The sequence below is a fragment of the Varroa destructor genome, unplaced genomic scaffold (genome assembly GCF_002443255.2).
Source record: "Varroa destructor unplaced genomic scaffold, Vdes_3.0 BEIS01000001.1, whole genome shotgun sequence".
In the NCBI taxonomy this organism is placed as follows: Eukaryota; Metazoa; Arthropoda; class Arachnida; order Mesostigmata; family Varroidae; genus Varroa; species Varroa destructor.
The window spans coordinates 27,098,655-27,118,331 of NW_019211454.1; the positions used below are offsets into that span (position 1 = coordinate 27,098,655).

Below are 19,677 nucleotides of genomic sequence, written 5' to 3' on the forward strand. Positions count from 1 at the left end.
TGATGCGTCGGTCGTCATTTTATAGATGTTCTGCACTATAATTGGAAGCCTGTTTTGTGAATTATTGATGAACATATTCATGCGTTAACTTATGAGCACCCATGACAAAGTAGGCGAGGATGAGCTGCTGTCAGACTCATCTAGAAATTCTTTCTTTGTAAATTCCCATTGGACGACTAACATTTGTTCCAGACGGTAGTTTTTTCGACTCTCAACCAGGATCACCTTAGAGCTTCTGACTCTTGAGACCCATAGGACACCGCTACGAGAAACATCAGGCGCGCACGCCTCTTTAGATCCTTCTTGCCTGCGTTGCGGGTTGCTATTTCGCCCTTCGCCCACATTAAGCGGATTGCAAGTCGACAGATTTGTGGTTTTTGTTGTTATGAAAAAAATATCTATAGAATTATTTTTTGTGAGTGCGTATATTCGAACGCGAAGAATGCATACGTTTCAACGAAAGAATATGACAATTTTTGTAATTGGAGGGTCTAAAGTTATGAAAAAAAAAAAGTATATCTTTTATACATCTACGCAAAATTGATAAATAGCCTCATCGCTATGGCGTTTCGACGGCAAAGTATAATTCCAAATGGGACACATCGCTATATTAAAGGGCATTGCAATATCGTGCCCATGCGACTGAAATGGAACTATTTTGAATACTTTCAAACTTTATCAGTACTTACACTTGAGTACTTCATCCGCAAACCGTACTCGTGCAGGGCATTTTTCAGCCTACTCTAATCCACGCTGACCGATTTAAAAATAAAAATGTCATATTCGATACTTGACCCGATAACGATGGGTTGTAAAAAAAAAAAAACATTTTTTTATTGGTGTTATCGACAGTTTATTACAGTTCGATACATAAAGCTTAACTTAAGAATTGCATTGTGAATAAATAATGTATTAAACGTCTCCACAGACTATGTACAACAATAACCTTGAAGACAGAATAACTTACTATGAATTTCTGTCGTCGTACAGATGGAGATCTTAGCGCACTCGATATTGTCTATCTTTTGATTAACTTCTGATTATATGCTATTCAGAGGACTGATATAAGTTTCTATAGTAGGTATCGCGCATCGGCAACAATACGAACAAACCTGCCAGCGTAAGTAAACGTCTGTCCTCCAAATTGAACCCAACAGCCCAGTGTATCTGGTCGGCCTGACCCTCTAAGGGTCTAGTCAATAGAAAAATAACAGGGCTTTACCAAACGTGTCAGAATAAGTGCATCTGCCTAAGTATGATGATTGTGCGACTTCAGGGAGAATATCCTTATATCGCTATAACCTTATTAAGTCACCTCTTATAGACAACAATAACGAAACACCACTGCGAAAATCCCAACGAGCCATATACATCGCCTTTCTCGTAATTACTTTTGTATCTTAAATATCTACTGCAACTCGATTGGTCCTATTCGATCGTGTCAGCCGTTCTTCTTTTACCTAGCCGTCTTCAAAGAATCGCCTGATTAGTAAGCATCAGCTAACACACTGTGGGGCATTTCCATCACGAATTACATTAGCCTTTAAACTACCTACCGGCAAATAACAGTCGTCAAAGAAAGGATGACCAACAATCTCGGATACCATAGCTTTTAAGTGGGAAATTTCACCGAGTGATATTCAAAGAACACCTATACCTTTCTAAAGTTATCTTGCCAGCTGTGGCCAACAGTGTTACTAGTCATAAAATACCACTTCAAAGAAACTAAAGAATACCTTTGCTTACCTGAAATATCGAATGGAGATGAAACGCTAACAAAATTAAGAGAAAATTGCTAGATATAGCTCTAATTAACTTTTTACTTAATGTTTAGCTATGTTATTACGTAAAAAGCAAAAGGGTGATGCTCCTGCGACCGCTTGCTAATTTCCTGAAACGTGTTGCGTTCAACATTTTATAGATGCATTGAAACGTTTTCATAGAGCAAGGATTGTGGCAAATGATAGAGCTTCAGAGCAACAAAGCGGCGTCCGGAAGTTGATATAATAGTCCACAAGGCCTCCTTAATCAGCAGCATGGATAGTCGTTCTACTTAAAGTTTCCAAATCCCGTAAATGCATTGGTATTTTTATGACTATTACAATGAAAAGCATAGCATTTGAGCGCGCTTTGCCGGCCCGATGATGCTGCTTTCCTCATCTGTTCCTTGAACGTCTCAGGGATAAACCTATTCTTCACGATCGTGTAGATAATTCTGCGGTTCAAATGTATGAAAAATAGCTATATTAGACAGATTACGTGCCTGCATTTAATATAATAATGATTTCAACACGTAAATACCTCTTGTGTGTAGCAACGGTCACTTGCACCTAATATTTTCTAAAGCCGAACGATAATTTATCTTTAGTAGTTGGGAGAGTTACAAGACACGACGATTTCAATTGTATTATTTAGCGTAAATGTCGGGCTACTGCGTGGTGGGCTAAAGAGGATCTGATGTCTCTATCAGGCGCAGATGCAGTGCACGATTCTATATCGTTCCCTTTTTTCCGGTCAACTATCATAAATCAATGATTGCATGTATTTTAACATATCAGACGCTAACGGCAACAGCTACATGTATTCACAGGCTATGTCAAGCGAAAAAACACTTCACTTATGTATGTATAACTCCTGTGCTATATACGCAACTATAGTAGAGATAGGAAGTAGTAACGTTAATCTTTGAAGACGTGGCTTCGGTTCCATCGATATCGATAATCGGAAAGAGTTAAATATTCATAATTTGTTTAATAAATGTGCTCTAAAATAATTTATAGAACTAATAAGTTATGTTCGGAGCTTTTCTTTGAATAATTATTTTTACAAAACGTTTTGTGAAAACCGTATGCTCTAACAAAAATGAACTTACAGAGATGCAACTTCCTTTTCGAGACTGCTAAGAGTTCCGGCGGTGTATTGACATGTCAGTCTCTCAAGACAGTGGTTCTTCGCGTCCAACATCCCGCTACATTTCAGATACTGTGCCATAACTTCATCGTTATATTCACCTGTAGGATTAACCTATTTTACAACAAGAGCATTAAAATTTGTTTTTTAACTTGAGTTTCATTTTGCAATCCCTCTACAAAGTTTATATACAAAACATGCCAACGTATGAAAGACGTTTCATGCATATTACCCATGCATTTTCAGGGATGTATTTTTTTGTGTGTGTATGGTATCAAAAACAAGCTGAAAACTATTTAAGAACATTGGAGCGGTCGCGCTATGTTCAGGTAACGTTTCACATAATAGGCCTCTGTGTTTCGTCTAGTATTGCTGTTGTCGCACTCTACCAGACGGCTGGCTCCTGGCTCGAACCGAAGTCTGTCTGTGTCCCTATGATTACCTATCATGGGAACTCACATTATGGGCCTAAACTCAAAGTGATTGATAACGAGGCAACAGTCGCCAAAACAGGACATTGCTAGAAAGCCTCAAAAATGCAGATTATTGAAAGTTCTATTGCAATGCAGTGCATGACGATTTTTTCTTTGGACGATATTCGTCTACATTTAGATAAAAGTGTCTATATACCGTGTAGCTTGGATTAAACCATGTGTACAGTCCAAGTAGTAAGCAAAGCTTCGCACAAGAAATGAGATCGTTGAAGTGAATTCAAATATAATTAGATAATTCTCTGTATCAGGCAATATAGCACTAAACTAAAGATTACTAAAAAGTGGGGCACACGTTTTTCGAGATAGAGGATATAATTAAAAAATATACATACACGGCATTTTCAAGAATTGTCCTATGTGACAAATCACCAGCCCTATATATCGCTGATCGTTATATATGTAGGACAAAACAAACATATCCGCTATCAACAAACGCTGCTCTCGACTTGATTGACTGGACAATATGACTGAAGTTCGTTCACTTTGTGATATATTTTTAGTATATGATTTTTGTTGTGGAAAACGCTAGTGGAACTGACCTTCTGTAGATACTTGTGGATAGAGTCAACGCCAAAAGACGGAAGAGAACGGCGTTTTCGTCGGCCGGAAGTGGCCGCGGCTGTTCCAGCTACGACCTGGGTCATGGCGGGTACCACGAGAGGGGCCATCGTCAACGGTGCGACTGCGCCGGTAATTAGCGGAAGCAGTGCCAAAGGAGCCAAAAGAGCTAAAAGACCCGTTAAGCTCACTGGAAAGAAACAAACAAACAAATATGTTGACGACAACATTACTAGCGACTAACAAATGACTAACAGGATAGCAAAAAAAACGAAACCAGCAACGCCACGACGATTTATTATTCATCCTTTTTCCATGTCCATTATGAAAACATAAATTACAAAAGCGAAATCCCCTCTTTGTAGAGTGAAACATTTATTAAGCATTAGAGCAGACTGAATTCGAACGTAACGAAGTCATTCACTTTATCCGCTTTATACCGCAACAGCTTGTCTGCGTTGTGGGCGCACTTCAGTATCTTATATCTTCACTGCGTTCTGCTACAATGAAGGAGGTCGTCAATAACGACAGTTACAGGGTGTCGCACCGTGATAAAGGCTAACTCTCAACAACGCCGTGAACGGTCATAGTCATATAATTCGTTTTCGAATGCCAATTAAAAAGTGATGCGATGTATAATACCATTATCCACCAACGCTCACACGTTACAGGCAGACCTTTTATAAAGTTTAGATCGACTCTTCACACTGTTTCAGACACGAGGAAGGATTTATAACGGCGTCCTAGTTTTTCCACAAAGTGGTATCGTCCGCTGGCCAAAAAATGGTATCCGCTTATAGTAGGCCAGCTAATAATCATCTGTACAATAGATTTCCGTCACGTATTTTAGGACCGGTTCCCGGTAATTGGCACCCGGAATATCTAATGTTCGATTCCATTGAAATGAAAGTGGCTCGTCCAGTAAATTTCATTTATGATAAAGTACGCCTTTATCCTATTGAAGATTTATAACGCCATTCTTTCTAATGTCTATATAACACCTTGTATTATAGATACTAACCGTGTTTCTTATCATGGTAGTGTTTTTTGTGGCAATGTTTGCAATGGCTATACTTGTGGCTGTGGTGATGATGATGGTAGTGCTTGCCACCTCCATAAGAATGGCCTACCGCATGGCCGTAATGCGAAGATTTCGACTCATAGTGTGGAACATAGTCTGAAAATGAATGAATGAATTATTAAAAAGTGTTTAGTAATGTGTAAATCACCTGCAAAGCTAAAATATTCAAAAGGCTTTCGTTGCATTATAGGACTAACTTCAAAGAAATTTCGGAAAATCGAATTTACTCTATCTGAGTAACAATCGTCTAGTGTGTAGGGTTCTTGCTCCAGTCATAGACGACCGTGCTGAAGTATAGGGCTCACTACACTTTGATTAGGGACCAGGTAAAGGAGTGCAAAAACTGATAGACTATGCGGTCCCTATTTGGTCCTCCAGTAAAAATAAACAATTATATATTTCCAAGTATTTGCATATTTTATGACGGCATATACTACACGGCAAATGTGAGTAAAAGAGAAGCAAACATCTTGCTATGCATATAGTAAAAGTATCAGTATTTTTTGACGCCTGGTCCCATACAGTCAGGACCGCTCCTCATGTCACATTAATATAATGTTTAGTGGCAAGCTTAAAAGCTAGTTGTTAAGCAAATCGAGGGGTCTTGGCTCTGTATTGATTAAAAAGCAAGGTAATCTCATGTAGCGGTCATATCTTGAGAGAACCTATTAAAGGACACTAGTTAAATAAACTATGAATAAAGATGGACAGTATATTAACTGGATAGGGCACTTAGAATTTAAAATTATCAATACTCATCTTCGAGCCTGACGCGCCTCTAAAGCACGATAAAAATCCACGTTACCATGCGCAAAGCTCAGTCCGTTGGTAAATTGAACAACTTGAAGTTAACAGGCCTGTTATACTATACGATTGTAGCTTATAACCGCTAGATATGATCCCTTCATGAATGTTTGCTTTTAATTAAGAAGTTAAGCTAGACATACAACCAAGTCACCGTTAAACATCGTTAATCAAACATAGTACGTACCGGTAAAAAGTGCCTCTATGTAAATATTACGTCTTTAAGCACATTTATGTGAATACCACCTAACCGTGTAAGCTTAAATGCCTATTATCCGCGGAATTCCCATACGTACATAATGTTTAATACACACCTATGTATTCATATCCTCTTTTCGAGCGTTTGACAGTTCTGTTGAAGTCGTTATTAGTTTCATCCTCCTGGGCGGCAACAGCTGTCGCAAACACTGCAATTACCGTTGTCGCACTGAGCAAACCCAGCAGTATTCGGGTTCCAAGCATGGTCCAGTAGTTTTAAAGTAGATCCTCTATCTTGTGACGGCACAGCTCACCTTAAACACACGTTTTGGACGTCCTCAGAGAGTCAGCGCTTGTATAAACTCCTACACCCTCAAAATACATATAGAAGAGGCACATTAAACAAAATGGCTTCTCAAAGAAAACAAAGATTGGTAGGAAAGTGATTGAACACCTTTGCTGACTGGAGTGCGACGACACAACAAACAACTGTTGATCACTGTCGCCAGTATACTAGTGTTTAACAAAGTCACTCGTTACGTTTATGGTGTCACGCCATCGAAATCGCGCAGCACCGGGTGACTCTGGGCGCGAAATAGCCCAACGGCTTGAACCCCACTAGCTTTTGAGGCTTGTTCCGCTACCAGTCAGAACACGTCCGGTTGCTTCTTCGCCCTCGCCTCAACCACCAACGCCAGTCCTGCGCGCCATCAGCAGACCATAGAATTACACACGGACACACACATACAGCCAATCCCGCGTTCTTGCTCTTTTTCTAAAGTCTCTTGCTTTTTCGATAGATGAAACATCGCAGCACTGCAACTACTACTCCTACTACTAACCGGCAGAAGTTTTGAACTAGCAAATGATGGATTCCTTTAGCTATTGAGCACCGATATAAAGACGAGCTGGTAGCCATCCGACGTCGTAGCAACGTTTACTAGTCCTCCTTGAGGTTCTCCAATATGGAACAATTGCATTAGGGAATTCCTCCTGGTTTTTCGCCGAAATACAACAACGACCGAACAAATGAACAACAGCGGTGCGCAACAGCGTTGAAACTGTTGTAACAACAGTTTCAATAACGCAACTCCGACAGAAAGGAGCAGAAATGCGCCGCACTACAGAAGAGAGACGACATGGGAAGAAGCTGCGAAGGGATGCTTGTAACGTCGGACATTCCATGGGGAAAGCTTTCATGAGCGGTGAAGGCATTTGAAAAGGCATTTGTTTGTAGTAGGAACGACACTACAGCACGTAGACAGGATACGATAGAACACGGATGGCGACAGCAGTAAAGACACAGCCACGTCAACGGCTTTGCGATTTTTATTTTCAACTAACGGCAAATGAAGGGTAGCCAGTCGAATCGGCGCAAAAGCAACAGCGCACGCATTGTCATCCTTCGGTCAGTTTTTCACTGTCGCCCTCGGCCTTTTTTCGCCTATAGTTCGTCCAGACCGAGAGCTTCTTCCGCTTTACGCGTGCCGTCACTGCACAAGAAAAACCAGCGGAATTTCATTCTGTTCAACGTTGGCGCTGGGTTAAGCGTTCGTGCTATCTCGAGCCGTTAGTACCAACATCTGATACACCCCTTGCAAAATTGCCAGAGATGGTACAAATAAGGAAGCCCACCTAAAGAAAAGTTGTTTGTTAAAAAGATTGGGCGGCCAGAAACAACTCTAACAATAATATCTAGTGATTTGTTTGTCAAATTTTACCGAATTACCGTCAACGGCAAATTGGGTCGGACATATGATCAGGCCCGACGCATCGCCAAGTCTGCGGATACACGGGAGTATGTTTTATGTGGCTTAAACTGAGAAGATTTGTTTAAGATCTAAAAACCATTAATAATATTTGCCTAAGGAGTATAGTATCTCTTCATATTTTTTCTTTCTCGATTTTTTTTTGTGAAAAATGCTCAGAGAGCGTGGTAATTAAAGGAGTTCAAAAACCTTGCGGGGTATGCAACCCTATTGTCATCAATCAAGAACATCAAGCCGAAATCTAGGACAAGGAGTAACGTCGCAAAAATGGCAAAGCAAGAGAGTTAATAAAGGGAAACCTTTAGTATCTATCTATTTTAAGAACGAAAGGGAAAACAGGGTGGACGTCCACCAAAATGAACACTACGTAATTTTCGGTAAAAAAAAAAGGTAATACGGCGAATTTGTACTTTGAAATGATACTGATACTTTGAAATAGACTTATAGGAACTTTATGTTGTGAAACAAAAAAAGCTTAAAAAATGCATCTTTGCTTTAGACATGCATCTCGGATTCAGAAGCGTTAGACATGTTACATTTACTCTTGCTTAAGTTTTTCAGCTTGCCTTTAAGGGCTCATTGTAACGTAATGCTTAGACATAAAAATTGTTTAACTATCTTGCTAACAAAATGGTTTAACTATCAAAATTTTGAGAATAAAATTTTTCGTTTTTATAGAAAAGCGCGAAATAGTAAAAATGTGGAACGATACTCGAAGTGGACCGCTTAAAACCGCTTCTTATAGTAGAAATAGGATTTTAGTGTTAAAAATCTACGTGATATCCAGCGGCTATTGAAATCGACAAATACGGTCCACTTTGCGGGTCGGCTCCTCCATGTACTACTATTTGCTTTCATATTTACAAAGCATAGCTAGGAAATGGATACATATAAATCGGTATACTTTAATACTGAACATGACTCTAAAATTAGATTTGTTTTTATTGATTTTCTAGCTTGTTCTAGAATGTCCACACTGTGAGTCACGTTTTATATGGTTGTTGAAGCGAACAGCTCGCACTTTTCTATTGTAAAGGCTAAGCCTTGCATCGTAGGTCAGTTATAGTTCTAGCGTGACAAGCTGAAATTTTTAGCTAAGCCCAAAACGGTGACATCAACGTTCTCTCTAAGCTTCTCTCTTGTACACCCAATTTCTACTTTCCTTGATTAACCAGGACTGACCAAGACCGCCGTCTACTCTCTTTGCTATAGATTTAACCCACCGCTTGAAGCACGTGGTCGTGATAGCAAAAAATGGTAGCAAGTCATATAGTTAATTGACTGGTGACACCGAATAAAATATAGAGATCTTTTTAGTAAGTACAACTTTTAAACGCTTTGTTTTCACAATCCGTCAAGGATTGTGAACTATGCAAAACTGTGAGAGACAGAAGTGCGTTTCTTTATGCCGCGACTACATATATAGTAAATTATGGGAGTTAATGTAGCCGTTGGCCAACGAACTTCGGACGCTGGCCTTTTTAAAGAGTTGTTGAAGTTACAACTAATATCCACCAAAACCAAGTTGCACAAAAGTAACCAAAGTCAATTTTCTTGGCCGGTAGGTACCACAAGGGTCTAGGATTAAATTACGGCGTATTATGTAAAGCAAAAGAATCTTCTGAAGCAGAGACTCTTTGTGAGTATGTAAAAATAATATCAAGAAGTAATAGCTAGGTAGGCACCAATTAAGGTTTCTTTTAGAATGCTTGCTAGCATACCTTACACATTATGCAGTAATAATTAGTTCAGGAGAGAGTTCCTCTGCAAGGTCACAGTTAAATTCGTAATTAAGGTACTTTACCTAGATTCTCAACGTGACATGTATTCTAGCGATATGCTTGGTTGATTGGACTATATCGCCCGTTTGTTGTTGTGGCTGAGGCGACAGGACACGGGGGGTACAAATGATGCTTCCAATAGCCAGCCATCAGCTTAACGAAGCATGACAGATTAGTCAAACGTGACAGGAAATTTCGTCTTTCTGATTACGACGGATATTCTGACCAGCTTCGTCTCTATGCAAATTGGACAGATTACGATTGCAACTAGAACTTCACTTTTAGATAATAGTTTATTTTTCATAACAATAAGCGTTTGTTTGTAGAGCCTTACAGGTAATAGGAATGCAAGCAGAATGCCGCCTATGCGACGGAAAACTTTTTTTGTGAAAAAAACTATCACATTGATGGTTTAACATGAACGAACTGGAAATTTCCATAGCAGTGCCTTTCTATAATCGAGCTCGTGTGCAGTTGAACGAATTATACTGTCACATTTCTAATTTACTCAAGAACAATGACGAAAAAGTTGTGCCTCCTTCAGCGCAGGCCACGGGTTAGCCATATGCTCGTACCATCCAAATGGTTTGTCTGTGATGTGACTAGCATGGAAGTAGAACCTTATAGGGGAAGTCGCCGCAGATCAGAAGATGGACCTTCTTAACCACTGTAAGTAGTTTCAACATATGAAGCGCGGGGACGCTCTTACCAGTAGTTTGTACGTTAGACAATCGATTTCCCAGTTCGCTATGGATCAGTATTCAATTTCCGATTGTGTTTAACATACATACTTGGGACGTTAGCTATGCTCTTACAACCCGGCGTTACAGTTTTACTAACTGACTGTATTGTGCACCCGTTTACTATAACTTCTAAAAACTTGGAAACATTACTTCGCTCACGGTTACCTATTGTTGATTCCCTTTCCGCCCTATTAATCCAAAGCGCCGTATCTATAAGCTAGTACTGTCACCGGTTTGGATTTCTATTGCAGGAGGGGTGGTGAGAATGAATTTCTTTAAAAATGAGGATCCGACCTATTGCAGTCAAATCATCACCAACCAGTTGGTGCTTACATGCTCCTCTGTTGGTGCAACAGTTGCACCAACAGAGGAGCATGTAAAAATGATAAATGTCTGTTTTGGCTGGACGTTTTCGACACATGCCTATGGACTGCGAGAAACAGGAAGAACGAACATTTCGAAGACTGAAGCTTTTAACGATTTAAGGAATTTGCTCTGATCGGCTAGTGGGACGATCATTTTTTCTAGCCACTTTGTTCTTTGTTCCACACACACACACACGCACATCCACGCACACCAGCAATGACTCATAGCCCTTCGGGCCGCTAGCGGAGCTTCGATGAAGACTTTGTCGATTTGCGGAAAGTTGTTTCTAGAGAAAATCAAAGAAAAACCACTTCTCGACGGAAGTGATAAGTTATGCTAACCGGAAGACACCTACAGACAGACACCGTATACCAGCTGAAGGAACAGTGGAACCATCTGACAAGATGTTGCACCAAAACACGTAATTTTTCAACTTGATCATTCTGCCAGAACGCGAATTCTGTTACTGCTTGTAAGCAGCCATAATGAACAATGTTCGAAGAGTTCAAAAAGTTGTATTTTGTGAAATCTAAAAGATATCCTTAATATTTTTTGTTATATGAGATGTTTGGTAATTTTGCAAAGCTGTGTGAGACGAAACTCCAACGCACTAAAAACGTATATCATAGGGTCCTAGGAATTATAAAAGTAATGCTAAATACCCTGTTAGGTGAAAAAAATTTGGTCTGTATAAGCCTGATGGCACTTGGTAACGTAAGTGTTTTCCAACACAGGGGCCTTAGTACAATATGAAGTCGTAGAAAGCAAACACAAGGGCGGCACTTTTACAGTATCGAAATAATTGTTGCTTTGAAAAAGATCGTTTCAAAGATAACATTGATATCAATCCCACCTAACATTATATTCGAGACGTCAAAAAAGGCTGAACTATTTAGTTTGCCTTTTGTTAGTTTGTGTATCCCGGAACAGCTCCTTCGAGTACAAACTCTGGACAGAAGCTGTCTATTTCGAAGCAGAATTTGTCATTTTTCATTTTGGAGGAGGCAATTTAAAGTTGAACGGCTACTGGCCCGGTAACGTTTTGTGCTTGACCTTATTCCTCGATATTTCACTAAGAAGTTAAAACATTGCCACATGTGTCAAGTACCTCCGGCAACGATACTATGTCCAAGATCATTGCCAACATACCGTCTGCGAATGGCGATAGTCAAATCAGTCTTCCTTTATCGACATCGACTACCATACAAATGGCAAGATAAGTCTTATATTGTTCTCTAGCCATTAATTCAATATACCGGTACAATAGAGACATTGCTAAAGAGCATTACAAGTCCCGATGTAATCCCTTTTGCACTCTGTTACGGCCACAAAATTACAGCCGCCATATAGCTCTGGATCATCATTTCGTATTTCACGCAGTTCGCTCCGAGGCAGTATCTCCCACAGCTTTTTGCCGCTTAGAGTGTAGCTCTAATGTAAGATGCACAAGTTTATATAGAAGCAAGCCAGCGCTCTTCGATTCTGCGTCAACTACGACAGTTATTTTACTAGGGGAAAACGCATACGAAATGAAGGCACTTGTTGAAATTTCTACACTTAGTGACTATGATCGTTTTATAAGCATATAAAGGTATTCATGTATACCACATTACCTAAGATGTCTCCAAATGTTACAGAATAGAAAAAATATGGGACGCCATTTGACGTCTCCCAATGCTACGAGCTGAGATATGGATTCCGTAATTTTAGTCGGCCAATGTTAAAGCTCGTACATTAAATCGAATTTCTGGATTAATGAACCGGTGCATACGAACATGCCTCATAATTAACGCAAATATGGGACACTGCTATAATGAGGCCTGCCAGTATGTCAAATTAGATCCTTTCAACCGAAATATGCTAACCAATATTTATGACCTGTTGTATGGTGGCTTACGAATGCGGTTCTTGTATAATTTCGAGATACTGCTAAGTCTAAACTCTTCAAAGGCAATTCCTTTCAGCATCACATTGAAATTTACTAGTTTTCCAGAACTTCGAAGCATCGTCCATCGAGTATGGTTGACCGTAATATCGACATTTTGTCACCGTGACCCTTCCTATCGATGGAGCGCTGTTGTGCGATCGACAACACACTTCAGCCATAACTGATAACTAACATGGACTAGACTATTGTTTTTGCAGCTGTACATTTCCTTTGGGGTTACGCACAACTTATCTGATTGCATCCAGCCACTGGTAACGCCGTATGTGACCACCGTGGGGTATTTCCTCGAATCGCAAGTTACATTTCGATGAAAGGATTGCCCACTGTTCTAACGACCAACCAAAACAATGGATAATTCTCACATCTGCTCTTGACCCGCCTTCAAATCACTCGGCACCTGTTCGTCGAACTCATTTTAGCAAATTTATTTTGACCGCGATGAATAAACTTTGCGTTTCTGCACACAGCGAATCTGAATGCTAACATCCAACCATAGTAATAAGGATCTGTTTTATACTGCTCTTTGTTGCTCACCTTCGCAGGGATCTTCCCCATGTCAAGGCAGGAGTCCGAAGATTTAAGCAGTTAGTAAACTATCACGGCTCCCCCGGTAGAACTACGAGTAACAACATTCGAGTGGACGGTCCCAGACAGAGCACATCTCAAATACAAATAAGTGTCGCAAAATAAAGTATCGTTATAAAATAGGCTCGTCTTATGATCTAACCTTCGACACAACTTGTCTGTACATGTTTGGTGAACACTGTTCACATAAATAATCCTGCCCATCGAGAAAAAAAAAGCAGTCATTTTCGGATAATGCCCGTGACAGAATCAGCAAGGCTATGTGCCAGCAATAGGACAGATATAACACTACAGCTTAGAGAAAATATTGTTCGATTCGAAAAAGTCTGACGTTCAATTACATCGGATTTTCTGTGAGTGTCCTCATGAAAGGATCAAATTTTTCCCAAAGATCACTTCAACTATGGACAGTTGACGTACAACGTTGAGATAGGCCTATTATATATCCTAGATGTATACATTTGTATTAGTAGCGGACCGTAACGTAGCCAGCTTCGTTAAGCAACATCGTCACAAAGATGTTTGCTATGCATATCGGTTGACGTAAAGCTACGTCAGCTCCTGACATTGACAACTGTTGAAAACTAACAAGTTGACCAAAAACTACCATTTACTAGTAGGTCTTGGAATGAGCATCTGCATGCGCAAACGTCCAGTATTTTTATCTATATAAGCAAAATGCAGGATTTACAACAATTAGGCAAGCCAGTCAATACAAAAGATATGGAAGCAGCATCACTAATGAGAAACACACCAGTTGAACCGTGACGTTGCCATCGTGAAGATGGCAAGTTATTTTGAATCTTCAGACAAATATGGTTTTCTGTATGTCGCACTTCATCAGGATAACCGCCTCGTAGCTCTCGTGTTCGTTCGACAATTTTGACTCGTTCCCGTCGCGCTCATCTCAAAAACCCAAACTTTCTACTTAGGTCTCTCTCGGTAGGGAAGTACTTCCGTATGCTATTATACCAGATTATGAACATGATTAAATTGAAAAATAGCATTCCTAGAATTAATCCATCCTTGTAGCTGAAGCCACAGCACCGGGAACACACGATATCCACATCTGGCAATGATAAGGGTGAGTAGGCACTCTCCTGTTGATAGGCGTCTTGCTCAAGTGCAATGTCCTGCGGCGGGGAATCCTTTGCTTGCATGGAGACGGCTTATGATTTACGTAGACCTCCCCGAAACACGCTTCGTTTTTTCGTTTCTTTCGATTGTCCTGTCGACATTAGCATTCAAAGAGCGTTTCTCCAACTCTGACGAACGATACGTTATTTGCGACACGAATTAGAAAATTGCTTAGGAAGTTCGCTGAAGAGTCACAGGTGTCCACATAGACTTCTTTGAGCCCTTGCCAAAAAAGCTTGAAAACATCTTATCCATTTAGTTTTCTATAATATTATTCAGAATACAGCGGAGGACGCGTTCTATCTAGATAGTAGGCACATCGTATAGGTAACGCCCCTTCTTACCCAAGTACGCAATAACGTCGGCTGGGACGATTACACATTAATCGTGGCTAGTACTTACAAAGCACTTAAACGGTTGCGTTTGTAGCAATCTTTAAAACCCATCGATCAAAAAGGGTACTTTGCTAGAAAATCAGCCGTCATTAGCTGAAAATTAGTACCAGTGACTAATGCGGATTGAACTTAACATCGGACTAATGCGTTTGTATAGAAAAGTTAGATCGATGTTTTTTGTACGTTGCTTACGTAACCCTCTCTAAGCAATAATGCATATTTCTTAAAAATTTGTTTCACGTACTAGAAATTCCGTAACTGACAGTTGTACTCATTCAATGTAACAAATATTCGTCGCAGCTAAAGCTTTAATTCGCGACCTCAACCAGTTTTTATCAAGATATCCTTTCATTAATCTGAAGGTAGCCTTCTAAAAGTAAGCGTGAGGTGAGTGATATTTGGGTGTGAACTCATTAACGTATCATCCAAACACACTACATAAAATTGCCAAACTCCGGTCTAATAGTAGAGCAAAAACCTAAAAATCCGAGGGCTTAAAACAATTAGCAACAATGTAAGATGCAAAAATACGCAAACATTTGCAGGAAGCCTAACGACGAAGATAACCTAAATGATTTCATTGACAGTTCATATTCTCTCCTCTAAAATGGTCGTCAATTTTATATAACGATCCAAGTATGTTAGGAACGGCCCTTTCGTTTATTTAGATGAATTTTTAAGTTCTTTTTTTAAACTCCATCGAGGATCTCCCAGTTTGGCTCATGAAAATCTTTGCTGGATTTTTTATAGCCCTATGGAAGCTAAGAACAACGTGGATCTTCAATTTCGAGCAAAGAAGCTTTGAGTCCTGGTCGCGATTGGTTTCGGCGGAAGCGATTGGACAATGGTTGTTCTTGGCTTAAATTGCAAAAAACGGCGCACCGTATTCCGCCATGATAAGCGTCTTTGGTTTTGGACAAAAAAAAAACTGGTCATCTTGAAAAAGTATCCAATTCAGCGGATAAACGCATCTGCGCAACAACGAAGTAGTCGGCTAAAATGTGTCCGAATTTAAATGCACCAACTAATATATATATTTGTCCGATGTAATCGTACGCTAAGTGACTCATTTTGGTTCGAAAATGCGCGTAGGACTTGCGAAACCTTTCTTTCCGTCAAGTACAATTAAGAAAATGTTTATGGGTATTTTACTATGAGAAAGAGATAATTAAGCAAAATTCGATAGTTTCAAAAAAGTGTAGCCCCATAGAATTTTTGTTGGCAAATTTTATAAGAACTATCGTAATATTCTTTTTAGATTAGATAGTCAGGGTTGCCTTGACAAAACTTGTCCTATAGGCTCATTTCACGTAAATAAAGAGATTATTTGTACAAAAGCTTGATTTTTTCTTGAATTTTGAATCTTGATAAACTGTGATTTCTTAACGGTTGTATAGAAAAGTTTTGTTTAGCTTATGAGGACAATACTAGGAGCACGTATGGTATCGTGCTAATAATACGAGTTTATGTGAGGAACGATATAGATAACATACCCGAATAAAGAAAAAAAAACTTAAAACGCCAAATACATCACGTTATTCGGGTAGCCTCGACGATTTGTTGGCTACACTTTGATTAGGTTTACTCTGGGTTAGGTAAAAGCAAAAAAGGACTCATGAGTACACTTTTCATGCACATTCGTTACCTTACCTATCTGCATATTCTACTCTGATTTGAAACTCAAATCCACGCAGGATATCTAGCTATTTTATCCTATATCACGTATATGGCTCTTGGCATTTAGATAAATATATATAAGCATATTCGACGTACCCACTTAACGATGAGACAGAGTAAAGACGAACGGAAATCTCGTTTCGCAGCCACGAGTTAACTAACAATCAACAAGATTCACCAATAGCGTATATATGGGTTGCTTTTCGTACATTACATGTATATTTAAAAAAAAAAATAAAATACCAATATTAAAATAGGATATGCACTTAACTATATAAGTATCTGAATATTAAACGGAGTGAAGATCATCTTCTGCATTCATAAGCGAAGGTGCGAACTGAAAATACTATGCGTTTACATCACCTCGATGGAACACAGTAAAACTGGAATAGGAATCAACTAACGGCAAGAATGTTCTTCCGCAAATGCGCAAAATTTAAAAAGGAGACTCCCAACGTAACCATGAAACATATCAGCCACTGCATTTTCTTTAGCCACCTATCAAACCCTGGAATATTCGGTTTGATTTCTAGCTAACCTCTTATTTAATCTTGTCGAATTACTCGCATGTATAATAAATTGAGTCCCTTCGATAAACTTCCTTCTCTTTTATTTTTTTAGACATAAATTATCTAAAGAAGCAGTATTTACATACCAAGAAATGTTTGCGAGACTATACTTCAGTGTCGTGTTTTCGTAATTGGGCGGGTAGCTAGATAGACAAGACAATTGATAATGTTCGGCATATTTCGGCTATTGATTTATTTTTTAATTCATTAAGTTTCACTAACATAGTCATCATTCGCATGTTATTACTCCCTATATTGATTCGATAGCTACTGACCATAATAACATCAGGAGAGGTTTGCTTGTCACATGTTGTCTTTTTAGAACATCAAAAGCCTCGCATTCACTCCGACTTAGATCGAAAGAAAGGGCAGGCTAAAGCCAGCGTTGATATTTCTTTGCCCGATGCAGTAAGAAACTGAGGCTCACCGATGAGATGCTGTGTTGCCATCGATAAGTCAAACTACGTGCTTCCGATTGCCGTACCAACGGTCTGTAAATCTCTTGAGGAACTCAAAGTAGCAAGCTACATTAACTGTTCCTATTCTAGCATATTTCATGCTAGCAGACGCCCCTGATATCTGTTGCGAATGCTATCATCATCCTGCGGCCAAATATATCCGATACTGCTACCTAGATCTGTTTCCCCTTTCCAAAGCGATGTCATATTTACATTTTATCCCTTTCGAGCTAGCGGTAAAGATTGCATCATAGCAATCGTATGTGCCGGGCGTATTTTTTGTTGAATCAAGTTCTGCAGATCGTACGAGGAACATATCACACGCGTTTGCAGGTTTCCTAAAGTCAATTCCCGGGAAACCCATTTTTTACTCGGTTATCGCATTTTCAGAATTCGAGTGATAATTCTATAACACATATGTGAAATTCTGCTTTTGGCCTTTAGACCCCAAGTTCTGTCTTCGAGAGGGTCCTTTCCGATTGCGGCAGTGCGCTGTTGTCCTTGACGTCCCGACATCAGGTTATCTTTTTACCGGTCTTCGACGTTATTTTTTTTGCATTATTCGCACTATTCACCTAACGCACGTTCGTTTACGGTCTTCTTGCCATCCAATGTCTATATGAATTTTCGATGAATTTCCGCAGCGCTGTTGTTGAAGAACACTCATTCGCTATCGTTATGATCTAGTTCCAATACTAGTTTGGAAAATTATTCTTCCTTGCAGAATTTTTTCCGACTATTGTTTTTAATCTTCTTTTTTTTTCGATCTAGTCTGCGAAACTCAAGGACGAAATAAAAAGGAAGCAAAATAATTAAAATGTCAATACTTGACTTAAAAGTACATAAGGCTCTTCAACAGGACAAGATCGAAAATATATCAATAAAAATATTACTGAAAATTCAATATAAGACTTGAATTAATAAATAAAATGAAAAAAAACTTGTTAGACAATAGACCCATCGGATTCGCTTGCAATAGCTTAGTGGAATCAGACTGTCCAATACGAAGGTGCTATAAAGGTAGTCCAAGTACAAAGACCGCGTAAACTAAAGTCATGATCATAAAAGAATTTCTAAGAAAACAAAAATGTTGCAATTGCAATTAAAATCTTCACAGAGAAAAAAAAATTCCTGCGTTCTTCTTCAAAACGAAGTACATTGCTTGCGGTCGAAAGCAGTGTACTTTTCAAAGTATACGCGCTGTGTGACATAAACACTATGTTGTCGTCCCCTTCTTCAACACATCATTTCAAAAAAATTGCAGTGTCGATTGAAGTCAAGCGAAGTGCAATCTTCACACGTTTGACATTGTTCCGCCATAGCTTCTATACTTTCGCTCACTTTCACATACTATCACGAATGGGAGCCTGGCCATGAATCTTTTGAAGTGCACTACGATTATCGATATCATCGAAATCTTATAAATCGAAGTAAAGGCCTATTGAGCGACGGTGTTTCCTAGTACGAAATTTTGTTATATGTCAGCGTATCTGAAGATGCAGGATAGATGCCAGTGCGGGACCCTGCATCTGTAGATGCCATTGGCCGGGTTTCATTTGAAGATAACATTGCCTGTAGGCGAACGTTGAAGTAAAATTACCACCAATAGGCCGGCGTGGTTATCAACAACTTCTATGGTTGGATTAAATGGGATGAGTTGCCTAGAATATATAAAAATATCCCTACCAAGTCCAATACAAAGGAGTGTCAACAGAGCCTTCACTCCCAAATATATTTTTATGACTAGCAATATTGATTACGCACTTTAGTATAAATTCCTTGGGTGCGACACCTCTCACCACGTAAACGCAGAATATATTTTTATTACAATACTGAACCTGCTTTACTTAATGTTTTTAGGTATGAATGCGATAACATTGCAGAATTAGAAGAGGAAATAAAAGCAATTCGTATGCAACCAAAATACTTTTACTTCACGAGAGTGAAGGTAACCCAAATTACAAGAGAATATTTCAATTTTATACATGTAGCTCCCAATCTACTCTTCATATCATCAGATATAGAAGAAAACAAAATTTGGGCACCTCCAACGGTTTCAAGCATTCCTATATCATATATATATACAACAATATAAACCATAAAACATAAAAATCATAATTTAACTGCTGCTTTATATCCAACCCATTTCCTTTAAACATATCTCCTAGTCCAGAAATACTTCGCATCTGAGATACAAACAGATA

At 39.2% G+C, this 19,677-nt stretch overlaps 1 protein-coding gene across 4 annotated transcripts; it reads right to left on the reverse strand.

Annotated features, from left to right (window-relative positions):
• Positions 1-826: 826 nt before the first annotated feature.
• Positions 827-16,679, reverse strand: LOC111243191 (uncharacterized). Of its 4 annotated transcripts, none has more exons than XM_086984777.1 (6): positions 16,543-16,679; positions 6,162-6,359; positions 4,984-5,139; positions 3,944-4,152; positions 2,873-3,024; positions 827-2,215 (listed from the first exon to the last, which is right to left on the reverse strand). In XM_086984777.1, exons 2-6 carry the CDS (start codon positions 6,307-6,309, stop codon positions 2,050-2,052), a joined length of 831 nt encoding a protein of 276 aa, XP_086840903.1. In that variant the 5' UTR covers positions 6,310-6,359; positions 16,543-16,679; the 3' UTR covers positions 827-2,049. The 4 variants fall into 4 exon arrangements, with proteins under 4 accessions (XP_086840903.1, XP_086840893.1, XP_022644128.1 ...); XM_086984767.1 differs by lacking the exon at positions 16,543-16,679 and adding an exon at positions 13,992-14,669 and having other exon boundaries at positions 6,162-7,680; XM_022788393.2 differs by lacking the exon at positions 16,543-16,679 and adding an exon at positions 13,992-14,659 and having other exon boundaries at positions 6,162-6,410.
• Between the last annotated feature and the right edge of the window lie 2,998 nt (positions 16,680-19,677).